Consider the following 14545-nt stretch of genomic DNA (forward strand, 5'->3'; position numbering starts at 1 on the left):
AATTATTGAGCATTATAAAGTCATCTTTGTGGCTGATTATAGTAAGAATTGTAAATTATTCTATGTTTTGTGGAGTGCAGTGTATTGAACTATTTTGTGATCCAATATTTATTTGAATGGCTTTAGACTTCCACATGTTCCATTATATTCATGCCATACTGATGTGGGGCCTTTGTCTGTCCTCTAATTTTAAAAGGAATGTTGTTTTGTGGTGTTTTTGTTTTGTCTCAGTGTTTGCCAGCTCAGAGCCAGTCCCTGGCTTCCAAGGAGACACACTTCAGCTGGCCTTCATTGACTTACGACAGGTAAACAGTCTCACTCAGCATCACAGAGGCACCAGCACACGTCTAAAAGTGCTTCATTTCCTTTACTGATCGTTGAGAGGAAAAACCTTTTTATATTAACCAACTTTTAATGTAAATCTTTGCGTTATTAATCATTTACTTTTTTTTAAAGCTATTTAAAGCTTGTGTGTGATTTAATTTATTTTTTTATAAAGTAAAACAGCTGCAGTGAAATCTGTTCAGGTCTGTTTTGCTGCTAATTTTTCAAGACCAGTATTCTAGCAGTGTAAATACACATAAGCCATTTGCATTCATGAACACTGGCAAATGTGGACTTTGTCCACATTTGCTGTTCACACATGAACTTCTTAGTGAGACATTTTCACTGGAGACGCGTTCACAGCAAGAGTGGCGTCTCGATAGTGGAAGGCCCGAATGTAAAACGTGTGTTTGTCAATGACGGTGTCTCGACCTGCACATAGAGAATAGCAAATGATGCTCCCTATCTCTATGCAGTGGTAACTTAATCAGCACACACACAACACTCTGTCATTTCCCTGGTGTATTACAAGGGAACAGAATATCACAAAAAGGGTGAAATGAACGTTGCAGATACTTGTTTTCTTACATTGGTAGCTTATCTTGTAACCATATTATTTTGTCCTGCAAATCCTTCATGTCCAGGTAAGTTCACAGTCTTGGGTCTTTTTCATTGTATGTATGCAAAGAGGAAAAACAGACTTGATAAGATATTGTCAGTTTTGTTGACAACAAGTCATTTTGTTACTATGAGTCTCCTAAGATATTTTGAAGGTGTCATTTGTCTGAAATCAAAGATGGGCAGATAACCTTTTCAGTTGTCTGAAAGTCTGCCCAAAATATCTGCACTTCATTAAAGATACCAAACCTGAATTTGAACAAAGTGATCAACTTCATAACGTCAAGGTCATTTCATGCATGCCTTTTTCGCCTTCTGTTGGAATTAAGATGTGAAGTCCATACCTTTCTGATTGAGCAGAACTCTCACATGCCACCTTGTTCCAGAACACAGACTGGCTTACAAAGCTGTACTATCCGGCAGATCCATTCAGCAAACTGAATGATCTGAATATGGCTCTGTAGGGCAAGGGCACCAGCATTTCAAATCTGTACAACAAGGTGAGTGGCATCCTGGCGAAAGCAGAGCTGTGGCGAAGAGATTGTGCACAGGGGGATTTTACCTGGTTTCCTCAAGTGGATGATTTTCTCTCGAGTGAGAATGTAGACAGAGCTCTAGTCAAGTTGGTCATAGTGTGACATTTGACCTTCTTGATTCAAGATTTTGATTCCTACTTTCCTGACATGGAGGAGAAATCTGCATATGTCTTTGAAGGTCATTAAACTACTTTAAATATGAAATATTTTCTATACATAAAGAAATTTAATTAAAAGTTAAATTAAAAAAAAAAACTGGAGGTATATTGATGGAAAATTGCACTCTTCTCATTTATATGGCACATTTAGTAATATGTGAAAAAAGTGTTATGCGGGAGACTAATCTAAAAAATAATTTTGCATCACATTTATTACATTGCACATAATGTCAATAATGTATATGGTTACAGGATGACAATCTAACAAGCATATACAGGATTCTGTGTGTAGTCTGTGAATAACTGCCAATGTAGTCATCTTAGGCTGGGATAAATATGTCAAATAAAAGGAAAATGGCTCCATTTTGTAAAATGAGCAGCATCTAATCAAACTGAAGTCTGCTCAACAAACAGGGCTGCAGTTGCACTGAAGCAGAGAGGTAATTAACTTTATTGTTTTATATGGGAATTTGGGCATTTTGGCAATTAGGGTCAGCATTTAATCCTGCATTAACAAAAATGACTTAGACTCATTCAAGCATTTTTAGACTCACCTTAAGCAGTAGAACTTATCTATAGTAGTGGCTCTCTTTTTTCAGCCCAGTACCCCCAAACCAGATTAAAGCATTTTTGATTAAAGTAAAAAAACACAGCATGATTAAAATTATTAAACTTCAAATTTCAAACATTTGACAAAACAAAGCAAAAACATTGCTCAATTGTATTGAAAATACAAAGATATAGAATTAACTGAAACATAAATAAAAAAATTTGCAGATGAAACTTGCTGTTGTGAAACTTAATTGTAGATAAATAAACATTTCTTCACAACTAAAATAAATAATTAACATAACTTTGCAAAGAAAATGCTTATAAAAAATCATACTTGAAATGGGATCACAACTGCCCACTTAGGGATGATGACCCTTTATAGAAATGACACATATCCTGTTTTCTGGTTTTAGCATTTCAAATCAGAATTCTAAACATCGACCTAATCCTGTATATCAACTAATGGCTAAAGCCTCTTGAGTCTGATCCTCTGCACACATTTTTCCACTATTGTGCAGAAGATTTGCCTGTTTGTTTGTTTTTCTCATCATATTTCTCTTTCTCTGCTTTAAAATGTGTTGGACTACTGAATGTGTGTCCTGCGTTCTCATTGGACAGGACATACAGCTGTGTTATCATAATTGATAGACTAATGGTCTGACTAATACAAATAATATATCATTCTGAGCTAGAGTTTTCCTTTAAGGCATTATTGAGAAAGCCTTTAATCCCTTTAGCTGTTTTGAAAGGCCCAGTGAGATGCATCACCCTCTGGCTCATGACTCAGCTCCAGGTGAGAATAATAGTGTTGTTGCTGAGCCTTTCTCTATTGGAGTTAGTTAGCTGAATAATGCTATTATCATTTAGCTGCTCTGTCTCTGCTCTTTCAACATGACCCAAACACCCAGCTGTTTCACCCTGTGACATTAGCATACACTATTTATGTGGGTGGGATAGGGGGTCTTCTCCATCAGGTTAACTCGAGGTCATCGGGGAGTTGGTTTTAAATGTTCTGTTGATACTTCACACTCATCATGGAGCAGAAGAACCCCTCCCTGTCCCTCTCCACATATATCATTCTTCTGCACCTCTGAGTAACATAGTGACCCAGGAGACACAACATTTTACCCTTATCACGTTACCTGATCTTGCTTCTGTCCTTGATTTGTATCACAAAGTGCATTTAACTTAATTAATTTATCTTGTGGTTTCCAAGTTTCACAGGATAAGATGCATCACCAAGTAGGTTTCCAACTGGCTTATATCTCAGCTTTTTTATGTACAGAAACAAATGTGTATGAGAGTGTGTGAGAGATGGAATTGAAATAGAATAGAATTGCAACATTATCAGCATCATGAATAGAATATTTCAGACTGAAAAGAATAGAGACACTTGCAGCAGGCTGATACATAGATAGACAGGAACAGAAAGTTATTCAACAGAGCAGTAAAATAGATTTGATTTGTGCGGAGAATAGAAAATTGAAGTTGTTCTGCCTCTGAGCCAGTGGAGGTCATCATAGAGCGGAGATGACATTGAGAGTGGGCTGGTTGGAACATACTGCGACAGACACGGATGTAACACTTTATAATACCGTAATGCTGGCTTGCTACCTGAAAACTCACAATAGTATGGAACTACTCCCCCTCTGATTAGTTTGTGCAACTGAGCAAAGGCAAGCCATTGTTGCTTATAATGAGGAAGTCCTGTTTGCAGTGTTATCTCTCTGTGAAAATGGTTGGTATCAATCTCTACCAACACTTTATAGCAGTGGTCCCCAAACTTTTCTAAAGAGGGCCGGCTCGCTCTGCTTGGCTCTTTGAGAGTGCTGGAGTCCGGAGATTTTCAATGTAAATTACAGTAAAAATGCCTATTGTATACAGCAGATCTATCTTAGCTGAATTTTAGCCCATTCAATGTAGGCGATTGTTATTATTTATGTTAGGCTACTATCATTTTAAAATGATATAGCAAAGTCTTAAATGGAAATAGCTGAAATCACAAAATAAGACTAATTATTGAAAGTTACACAACTTCTTTCACATTGTTAATCAACAAATCAAGAGGCCTACATATTGCAAACGAGTCTAGTTTACTGTTACTCAGCTTATTTAACAACACAATGCATTCAAACATTTTGCAATGTATGTTTTCATAAAAAATAAAAAAAATTTAAAAAAGCTTTTATTTTGACTAGGTGAGGAGGCTATTCTTGGCACACAATACTGAGGTGAGAGTCGTGTGAACGTTATGTTATGATGATTGCATAGGATTCTAAATACAGTGGCCATAAGAGGACAAAAATGGATTTATGTTATTACATTTGCAGCATTTGATAAATAGGCCAGAGTCTGTCTCTGAAAAAGGCTGCACAACAGCGCCGAAACCTACCAGTGGCCAAAAAAGGAATGACATATGTACTTGCCATAGAGAATGAACAGGGGGAAATAAGACTGACGGTATTGAAGTCCTGTGCGGGAGGGATGGAATACATTACGTACATATTTTTATACACCATAAAAAAATGATGTGGCGGACTATATCCGGCCCGTGGGACATAGTTTGGGGACCACTACTTTATGGAAAGGGTTACTCTGCTTTCCCATTGATCTAAATGGGCGGTTTTATCGCTACTGGCAGATTTAAAGCTGGTCCTTCATGATCTGGTGTGTGTCACAGTTTAGCCCTACAGAACAGGTCACTATGGTGATCTATCCCAGTTCACAGTGAGTCAGCGTCATGATACAAGAAGCTTCTTTAAGTAGAGCCAGAAGCTTTCTGAAAAGTAGAAGTTTGTAATGTGGTTCATGTCCCACTTAGCTGGTCAGTCCCCATCAATCTGAATCACCTGTAATCTGATATAGCTTGTCCCACCGTACACGCTCTGTCTTTAATGCAGACATTAATTGGATAACTTGTTGTTGGCTTAAACACCTCCGTTATGTCTCTGTACTTTTCAAGTTGAAAGGAGAGATGCAATATAACCATAACAGAAAACATGCTACATAAAACTGGCTGAAGATATGAGTTGTGTTCATCAGCTGTATATAAAAGGTTGAAACATCCACTGTGACATCAGCCCTTGATTTGTGGACTACCCTTTGAGAGGACTGGGTCACTTCACTTTTTTCTTTCCTTCTTTGGAGCATGTACGAGGTAGACTTCACTGAGAATGTCATGACATTGCAGATGTATGAAGCCTAAATCTACTTTAAACTTGATAGTCATATCTTTTCCCGGCGGTAGAGTTTAGGGTTTTAACACAGAGCTCTCCAGTCCTGAGTTGCCATTACAATTTCTGCATTCTTGGTACTTCTTGTTGAGTTCATTTTTCAGTCCTTGAGGCCTCTCCTTAGTTAAAAGGGGACTGTAAGAGAAAGTAATGTCTGTTGTTTTCAAAATGTATTCCTGTTCTGTGGCTTGTACGCAGATGAAACGCTCCCCCACCTCCATTTTTACTGCTCTGAGATTGTTTTCTGTCTGAATCTGTAAACTCATTTGTGTTTTGTAGCTCCTGGACCTTTTCATGGTGTGGGACTGGTCGACTTACCTGGCAGACTATGGCCAGCCAAACTCTAAATACTTGAGAGTGAACCCAGCCACTGCCCTGGCTCTACTGGAGAAGTAAGTGCCTCAGGCGCATGCACACTGCTAGCAGATTTACCATACTGGACTTGAGTTGAACAGTTGAATAGTCTATGGGCTGCTATGAAACACACTTGAAGTTTTACATTACAGGGCTCTCAAGTTTTGAATGCAGGCAAGAGGAATCCCACTCCACCCACTCCAGGAATGGGGGTCTTTTACTAATATTATTAGTAACAGTAAAAATTATATATATATTTTTTTTTTCAGCTTGAGAAATACAATGTGTGGCAGGAGTGTGTGACAAAAGACGGAAAAGCGTGACTGTCACGCTCAATGCGTGAGACTTGAGAGCCCTGCGTTACCCGGGACTTTAGAGACGGAAGACGCTGTGCCACAAGCTCCCCCACCAGAGTCGCCGCCATTGCTTAGCAGCGCGTCAAAGACTTTACTTTCGTGCAAAGTAATTGCATGCTGTGTGGTCAAATGATGTGATCAAAGCTCTGTCCGTGTTGCAACTGGCCCTAGTATTGTCCTTTTTGGTGAAATATAACCAAACTTTGGAGCGCTTCTGCCTCAACGCCATGATGGAAACATTCTGATCCAAAATACAAAGCGTGCACATGACATCATCGCGCAAATGTGTCAGATGTTAGCAGAACCTACAAACGGGACCGTTAGGCAGGCGGATTAACGATTCCACGGAATCAAACTACTGGGAGCCGGTTCTCTTCAAGAACCCTATTCATATTATTTACATGCAAATAGCAGCAGTGGATACTCAGCTTCTGATGTACACTGCTGTAACTAGGAGGAATTTAAAGAAAAACTTTTCATGATTTTCAGCATTTTAATTGGTTTACATTTATTTGGTGACATTCCACATCTGTTCTGTTGAAATTTTAAATTTGAGAAACGCCTACAGGATATGTCTGAGTCATCAAGCTTTGAAATTATTTTCCAGGTATGACAGACGAAATGATGAAAGTTATGCATGTGCTCTAAAGATGAAAGACCCTCACTACAGTATTCTGTGTATGTATTTTAGCATCAGTGTGGTTTGTTAGTTTCTTCGCTTGCCTGTGACTTGGTTCCATGTTTCTGATCTGTTTCTCTAAAGTGTTTCTTCTTTGCTGTTTTTATGCTGCTGCTAACTGCTGTTGTTTAGAGTCTACAGGGGGTAGGTGCAGCATTCTCACAGATTTTCTCCACACATGCTATATGCCACAGAATCATACTGTACACATGGTTCTACATCTGTGTTAGACAGAATCTGTCTCACTATTAGCTTGGCACAAACACTGCATTCAAACTATCTATGTTGCTTTAAGTTGCCATTATACAGTCAGTGTGCTCTGCTTGCTGTTGTTGTGTCATAAATATATTGGTTATCTAACCATTGGTGTGTTTTGGATAAAAAAGTTTAAAGGAAGGTGTTACCACAGAGCTGAGCCAGTCAAAGTCCATAGCAACTTAAGAGTACAATTACATTGTAAACATTATCCACCCTAACCACAAGGAGCATATTTATAGGATTTATTTATAGGATTTAATGTTAACTAATCGCTGCTTGGATGAAGGGAGTAGTTTGACTGATCCTCTGTCTCTGTTTTTGTGTGTCCAGGATGAAAGACACCAGCAAGAAGAACAACATCTTCTCCCAGTTCAGGAAGAACGACAGAGACAAACAGAAATTGATAGAGACTGTTGTCAAACAGCTGAGGAGCCTAGTCAATGGCATGTCCTCCTAAACACACACATGGACGTGGTGTGTGCGTAACAGCAAGATATTATGAATGAAACATGCATGCACAGTCACATGCACACATCGAACTGCCAAAGTAAATTGGTTACAGTACACAACATGGCAGTCATGTACAGAGGAACCAGACATGAAATTATCTTAAACACACAAAAGGGACAGCTGATGACAGCTAATCTGCACACATACTATTGACATGAAGGCACAGCATTACAAATGGTGTAAAGGCATGCAGGGAAGTGACTCCCGGGAAATACAATACAGACATGTGAAGTCACCCCTTCTCTTTATTATCACACCTGCCTGAATACTTGTTGTAAATTACTTGAACACGCTAAACAATTTGCAGGAGTCTCCACAGAACTGTACAGTAAAATGTTTGTTAGTTATTATGATAAGACTAATTATGTTTTGTACATTTGTCAAAATACAATGATTGTGACTGGAACTGTACATGAAATGAACGGCTGAAGTATTGGGACAATAAGGTCAAAGGTCAAAACTACAAAGAGTGGTGTGAACCTTTCACAAACACTCCTAATGCATCCACACCTCATTTTTATGTTTCATCATGAAAAATAATAATCATAATTAATCCACACAGGTGAAACTTCAGAAGTCTGTTTCTAGCCATGTCAGATGGACATCGTGGAGATTTGATTAAACACTGACTGCTCAGTGATAACTTTTTAGCTTATATTTCTCTAATAATGTATCAGTTTGTCAGTGCCTCCGATGTAGTCACTCATAAAGAATGGAAGAACATAAACGTTACATTTGCACACATTCAAAAGATCAGCTCATGAACCAATATTGTACATAGCGTTTGTGTGGATAGTACATGAAGATGCTCTGTAATAAGAATTTTTATCGTCCTTGACCTTAATTTGCAAACTTGAGACATTTATTTTTGTTTTATATTTGAGGGTGCCGCTCATGTTTGTATGTGTATGTTTGCGTTGAGTATAAGATGAAATTAGGACGTTTGACATGTTAAAGTGAAATTTAGATACAGAATTCAACTCCTCATGTGAAAATCAGTTTTATGACTTTAATGGCACCAAATAATTGATTTAACTGTAGTCTAAAAAAGATTGTGGAATCACTGTTGGAGGATGAAGCAAAACTGTTTCAACAAATGAACAATGTGCCTTTGTACAATACACAAAATTTTAAAGAATATTTTTGTAATTACTGACAATAACACGGTTAGTGCTGTTTGCTTGCCAGGGCATTGAGTTGAAAGGCTAGAACACTTTTTGTTCTGTGGCAAGATGTAATATCATTCTGGAAAATGACCGAAGCATCACTGCACCTGCGTTTGATAGAATGAGAAAAGTGCCCAAAATGTTAGTGCACACCTGTACATTTACAAAGATCTTGAGTAATCCTTTCCCCTGACAGCTCTGTTGGAGTGGCCGTGATCCCTGTCACTCAGTTTTTTTAAAAACGCCACAATGTTGAGCAGTCAAATGGAATCGTTTTGCGTCATTTCTTCATTTTATTCCTTTTTTTCCACAAATTAAATCAGCTGAAAGAACATCCTCCAACAGTGATGATTCTACTGTTTGGTTGTATCTGGTATTCAAATGGACTTCCATGTAACAGGAGCGATGTGCTCTGGGCCCAGTCCCAACTCGATCAGTTTAACTTTGCATTCTTTGAGAAATGAGAAATCAATTAACAATTTCACTTATACCTTTTGCTTTAATAATTTTTTTGACAGTGATAACTAATTAGTTAGTTTGGTGCTGATACTACAACTTGTGGTTAACTATTACAACAACCTCCCAATAAAGCCAAAGACTCATCCTACGTGTATCTCCAGGAAATTTAACACCTCCTTAAATAGTTAACATATATCATCAACTGAGTACCTGTGACACTATCTGATTTGATAATACATTTGATAAAGTATTTTAAGTTTCCAGATTGCCAGTTGATAAAATACCATAACCCAAAGTTCACTGAAAACACGACGAACCAGTTTCAGTCGGTTAATCTGGCTTGAGACGTCAGACGATATTTTGGTTTGTTTGTCAGCCATCGGTGTATGGAAATGAAGCCAGTGATAGTTGACAGAGACTTAATGAGCTCACTGCCCCAATACTTCAGCTGTCATTATGTAAGGATGTGAAAAAACAGATTGAATTGAAGAATAGATCTATGGATGATGACACCTTGAAAGGCTGATGCTCGTAAAAAAGTGATGTTTTGTTGAACTCTTTTAGCTGCTTTTCTTGCTGTTTGTAATTTTTGCCCAAAATCACCTTAAACATTCAAGCCAACCCCCTACCCCACCCCACAGTTTTGACACCCAGATTGTAGCTGGAATCCCCTTATCAATAATTAGGCTGAAAATCTGTAAGGTTATATGTTTTTTCTTATTTATTTGATCCACCTTGTGTGCATACAGAGTTTGGACAACATAACATCAAATAACACATGAATTCATGCAGATCATGTTCAGGTCATTGCAGCATCTGAACCAACAGGTTCAACAGGCCTGATAAGAGTTTTAGGGTCGAAGTGAACACTGCATGAAGCAACTGTAGTCAAGAGTATGCATGTGATTTAAACACAAGATAAATTCACCACAGTCAGAGCAAGCTGAAACCTGGTATTAACATGCAATCTGTGTAAATGTTCATTGTTAATGCTTCTGTAATCTGAATGTGACTGAATCAGTCAGGCCCCTGAAGCTGTTTTCTGATAAAACTTCAGCAAAGTGTAAACCTGTACAGTTTCTAGTTGAAAGAGGAAAAATGTGCGACTGAGGAGATGCATGCATGTAGTATCTCATGCGGAAACTTTATGCAATTCAACATTACATTTATGACATTAAGGGGCAGATTTACTTTTGTGCCGAACTCTATTTTGACATTAGGAATTTATTGCCAGCATTTACTTCTCAGTGGACTATAAGCAACTGAAAGGCTTGGACTCAGAAACCCTTATCACACAGCCTGTTTCAAAGTGGGACTGATGTGCCTGCACTGCACATCACAGCCCTTTATGTAAGTACAGAGGCTGTGTGGAGAGGGCTGATACAGCTCTGAACTGGCAGTGGACGAAGTAATAGAGCACAATTGGTGTGTGTGTAGGGGTAAGACAGCATGGAAGGAAAAAACAAACTGCTGTAACCAGTGACACTGTTGTCACTCAGCACCTTGCTGTGTGTAAACGCACACTGATGTGGCACTGAGTCAGCTTCGTTTTGTCTGTCTGATAAGGAATCGTGGCAGCTTAACAGGACATCTTTTTTTTTTTTTAACCCAATGTGCCGCAACAACTTTGCGAAAAGCCCTTGTGAAGTTTGCACCTGGCTCTACAGGGTAAATGTTTATTTTATTTTCACATGGCACCAAGATGCCAGGAGGCCGTGGCGCCTTCATTTTCTGGTTGATAGCTGTTTGCAGATATTAAGGGGTTGACAATATGCTACAATGACAGCTTGCAGATTGGTTGATCCAAAAGGCTTTCTTCACTGTCGCTGTTACCATGGTTATGCATCATAACAAAATGAGTGACAAGCAGAAGTCTTTACAGTGGCACAGCATCTGTGTTTTTACAAGAAAAAGCTCAGTAGAAAATCTAAAGAAGACAGAAAGAAAGACAGTATGTCCAGAGCTGCTGCAGCAGGCTGCCTGCCTCTACGATGTTGCCATATATATGACCTGTGTTAGCATTGAGAAACAAGCTGCACCTGTATTGTTAGTAAACTATAGACAAATTATCATTAGATCTGCTTTTTTGTAAAACTACACTAATTTGCTCTGCTGTTTTGGTCATTCTTGTTGCTGCTTCTGTAGATCAGCCCAGTTTTAGGGCATCACCCAGAGAAGTGGACACTGGTGCTGTTTATGGCTTTATGTGGCTTAGTAAATCTGCCCTTTGAGTCTGTTTTGCTAGACATGTTCAGTTGTCCAGTCTGGAGCATATGACTCACACATATAGTCTTCTTCTGGCATACATATTTGGCTGCTTGCAGATACAAGTAAATTTACTCAGAATATTTTTAGATAATAAATGATTAATATCCTAAATGTCTGAAACATTTAGAGATACAGTTTGTACAGAATCAACATGAATCCAGTCCAAGGCCTGTGGATTAGATTTCCACATTCATTCAGGTCACATGTTAATACCAGGTGGAGAGGAAAGCAATAATGAACAGGTTCTACAACCTCAGATGCAAGTTAACACAACAAACCTGCACATGACCTTTGATGGCAAATGTTTTATAGTAGCACTGTCCATTCTGTTCATTGTATTTTGGATCTTTCAGCAGATATTTTGCACTGAAATGTGTGTGTGTGTTGTTAGTGTTGTTTTCTTTTATTGTTTTCTTTCATATTTATGATTTGCCTTTTTGTCATAATTTCTTGCGGGGTGCCACTGTATATACTGCATATTTTGTAAAGAAAATATTTCAGCAGTTTGTCTGCTACTAATGGAACTGGAGGTCGACACTGCGATATGCACAGAGAGACTGAATTGCTGTTTGTAGCTTTACTGGTGAATTCAGCTGAATATAATTTGAGGAGATCAGTGGTTCATGTTGGTATCTTCTTTCCTATTGATTTCATGGTTTAAATGTAAAAATATCATTCTGTGCTATTGCATAGAACCTGAATAAGATTTCAGTGTGAACTATTTCAATATAGGTCTGACAATTTTAACATTTCATCTAATTCAGTTTGAGTGAAAGAATAAGAGTAAGCTCATTCTACAAAGTTTGGAGTTGCACAGGTCCCTCACCTTACAGATTCTAAAGGCTATTTTGCCTTAAATTTTCAAATAGAAACTAATACAGTCTGAACAAATAAAAGCAAGCTAAAAAAAAAGGTAATTCATTGCAATACAAAATGACCTCCTAACTTTATATACATTTTTTCTGCAGTAACTTTATTAGTTTAACGACTGTGACACCTTACTACTACAGTGCTGTTACATTCTCCTTATAACACAATTTTAGTTTTCAGTTGGTTTACTTCCATGCAACTGCTACAGAGGGACTTTCAGTTAAAAGTCCTGATACAAATTCAAATTGTAAACATCTCAAACACATTGTAAAGAAGTTTTTAAGCATGGCTGAGGTTAAAAACCTAGTGCATTGATTAAAACAAGATATGTTTGTGTAACAGACCATTCAAAAGTAAAGCTACACGCTTTACTTTTAAACATAAAGTGCGTAGCCTTACACTCCTTACTAAATGTTGATGGAAGCATCATGAAAAGTTAAAAGTTTAACACTGCACACTTCTCACCATCAACAGAAAAGGGAGGATGTGCCATACACAGAACATTCAAGCTCTGAACTAGGTCACCAGATTTTTAAGGCACAGAGGTGTGTGTGTGTGGAACAGAGATTCAACATCGACCACAACTTTCCTTCAGCTCACAGGTGAAGAAAATTGTGCTTCTTATGACTTTGAAGTGTTGTGTGCATGTCTTTGTGGGCATACAGAAGAGTCATGGGAGATCATCTTTGAAAGGCATGAACAGTAACAAGAAAACAGGGCAGCTACTTCCAGTACCATCTGCAAAGCTGTGCTGCAGTGGACTAAAGCCCAGTAGTTGAATACACTTCATCCATCCATCCGTCTGTTTTCTTCTGCTTATCCAACATCAAGTTGCGGGGGCAACAGATTCAGAAGAGAAACCCACTCTTCTCCCCTCCAGGTCACTGCATCAATGACCACACGGGCATTGAAATGGAATCTGCAGGTGACATCACCTAGAACCTCCAAACAGGCTGGGATCTCGGAACTGCCATTTGGTGTATATGCACAAACCACAGTCAGAGCCCTCATTCTTGTAACGTGAGGCCACAGGACAGGGAAAACTCTAACACCGAGTTGCTCAGTTGGGGGCTTTTTTCCCCAAACCTTCCAAACGCCTTTTTCCCCTGGGCAACTCTGGAGTACAAGAGTGCTCGGCCCCTCTCCAGGAGTTTGGTTCCAGAGCCCATGCTGTGTGTGGTGAGCCCAACTGTATCTAGTTGGTACCACTCACACATCAACTCAGATTTTTTCCCCACCAGCGAGGTGACATTCCACATCCCAAGAGCCCGCTTGTGTTGCTATGAATAGGTATGTTCACACCTTGCCCTTTGGCTGTAGCCCAGCTCACACTGCTCACCCAACCTTGAATTTCCTCCTCACAGGTGGTGAGCCCCTGTTGAGATGGCATCTTCAGGCTCAGCTCAGCTGACTTTGATGTTGCTTCATCAAGGTCTTGAATTACTCTTATTCTGACTTCTCCCCTGAGAAGTCCCCACCAGGGACTAACACCCCTGACAACACAGGATCATGAGAGTACTCGAACCAGCTCCACCAGCTAAGATAGGGTTGAATACACGTGTTGACTTAGGTTTTGCAGTACTAGAAGATTATTTTTCTGTATCCATCGGTAGTCTATTTTGTAACTACCGTCTGCCTTGATTTATTATTACCTACTGACCTCTAACATTAGGGTTAGGGTTCCGTTTCCACTTAAAGGGATAGGGACAGGTGATGACAGCACTTCCTGCCCCTAACCTGTATGAGTCAGTGAGCCACAGCCACTTGTTAACACTTTTTGTCACATTTCTTCTGGCTTTTCGGCCAACTGTTCAGGCTGGCCCTAAACAATATGGCATTTGCCAAATTGCCAGTCTGAGCCTGCTGTTAGGAACACTTTATTTCTAATTTACATGATAGGTTTCCTGACCAAAGATCTGAAAGAAATACGTCCCTCTAAATTGGTAGTTGGTGGGTTTTTTGGTTTGGTTTTTTTACTTTCATAAACTGCTCACAACATTTACAGCACTTTGTAGTACAGACTTTTCTGTTTTAGAAACCAAGTATATCAGTGTAAATACTTACCTGGCTCCAACATGGTCAACAGTGTTTATCAGTCGTTTTTCACTTTGAGTTAAGAACAAATTGATGCCTTTGTAATGGTTCGTGCCTCAGGAGCAACTATTGCTCCAACAGGATGTAACTTAGGGCAGAGTACCATGTAT

At 38.9% G+C, this 14545-nt stretch overlaps 1 protein-coding gene across 7 annotated transcripts in view; it reads left to right on the forward strand.

The window, feature by feature from the left end:
* exoc6 (exocyst complex component 6) overlaps window positions 1–12093 on the forward strand; it is a 93329-nt gene extending 81236 nt beyond the window's left edge. For 6 of the 7 annotated variants that reach the window (XM_072373447.1, XM_072373449.1, XM_072373450.1 and 3 more), the window contains 3 exons: window positions 232–305; window positions 5701–5813; window positions 7399–12093. In XM_072373447.1, the coding sequence (XP_072229548.1) occupies window positions 232–305; window positions 5701–5813; window positions 7399–7525 (314 nt within the window). In that variant the 3' untranslated portion in view covers window positions 7526–12093. Of the gene's footprint in view, window positions 1–231; window positions 306–5700; window positions 5818–7398 lie in introns of those variants that run through there. The other variant, XM_072373452.1, reaches the window with a different exon arrangement.
* Window positions 12094–14545: the final 2452 nt, after the last annotated feature.

Source organism: Leuresthes tenuis, unplaced genomic scaffold, assembly GCF_036924035.1.
Source record: "Leuresthes tenuis unplaced genomic scaffold, fLeuTen1.0.hap1 SCAF_20, whole genome shotgun sequence".
NCBI classification, from domain to species: Eukaryota; Metazoa; Chordata; class Actinopteri; order Atheriniformes; family Atherinopsidae; genus Leuresthes; species Leuresthes tenuis.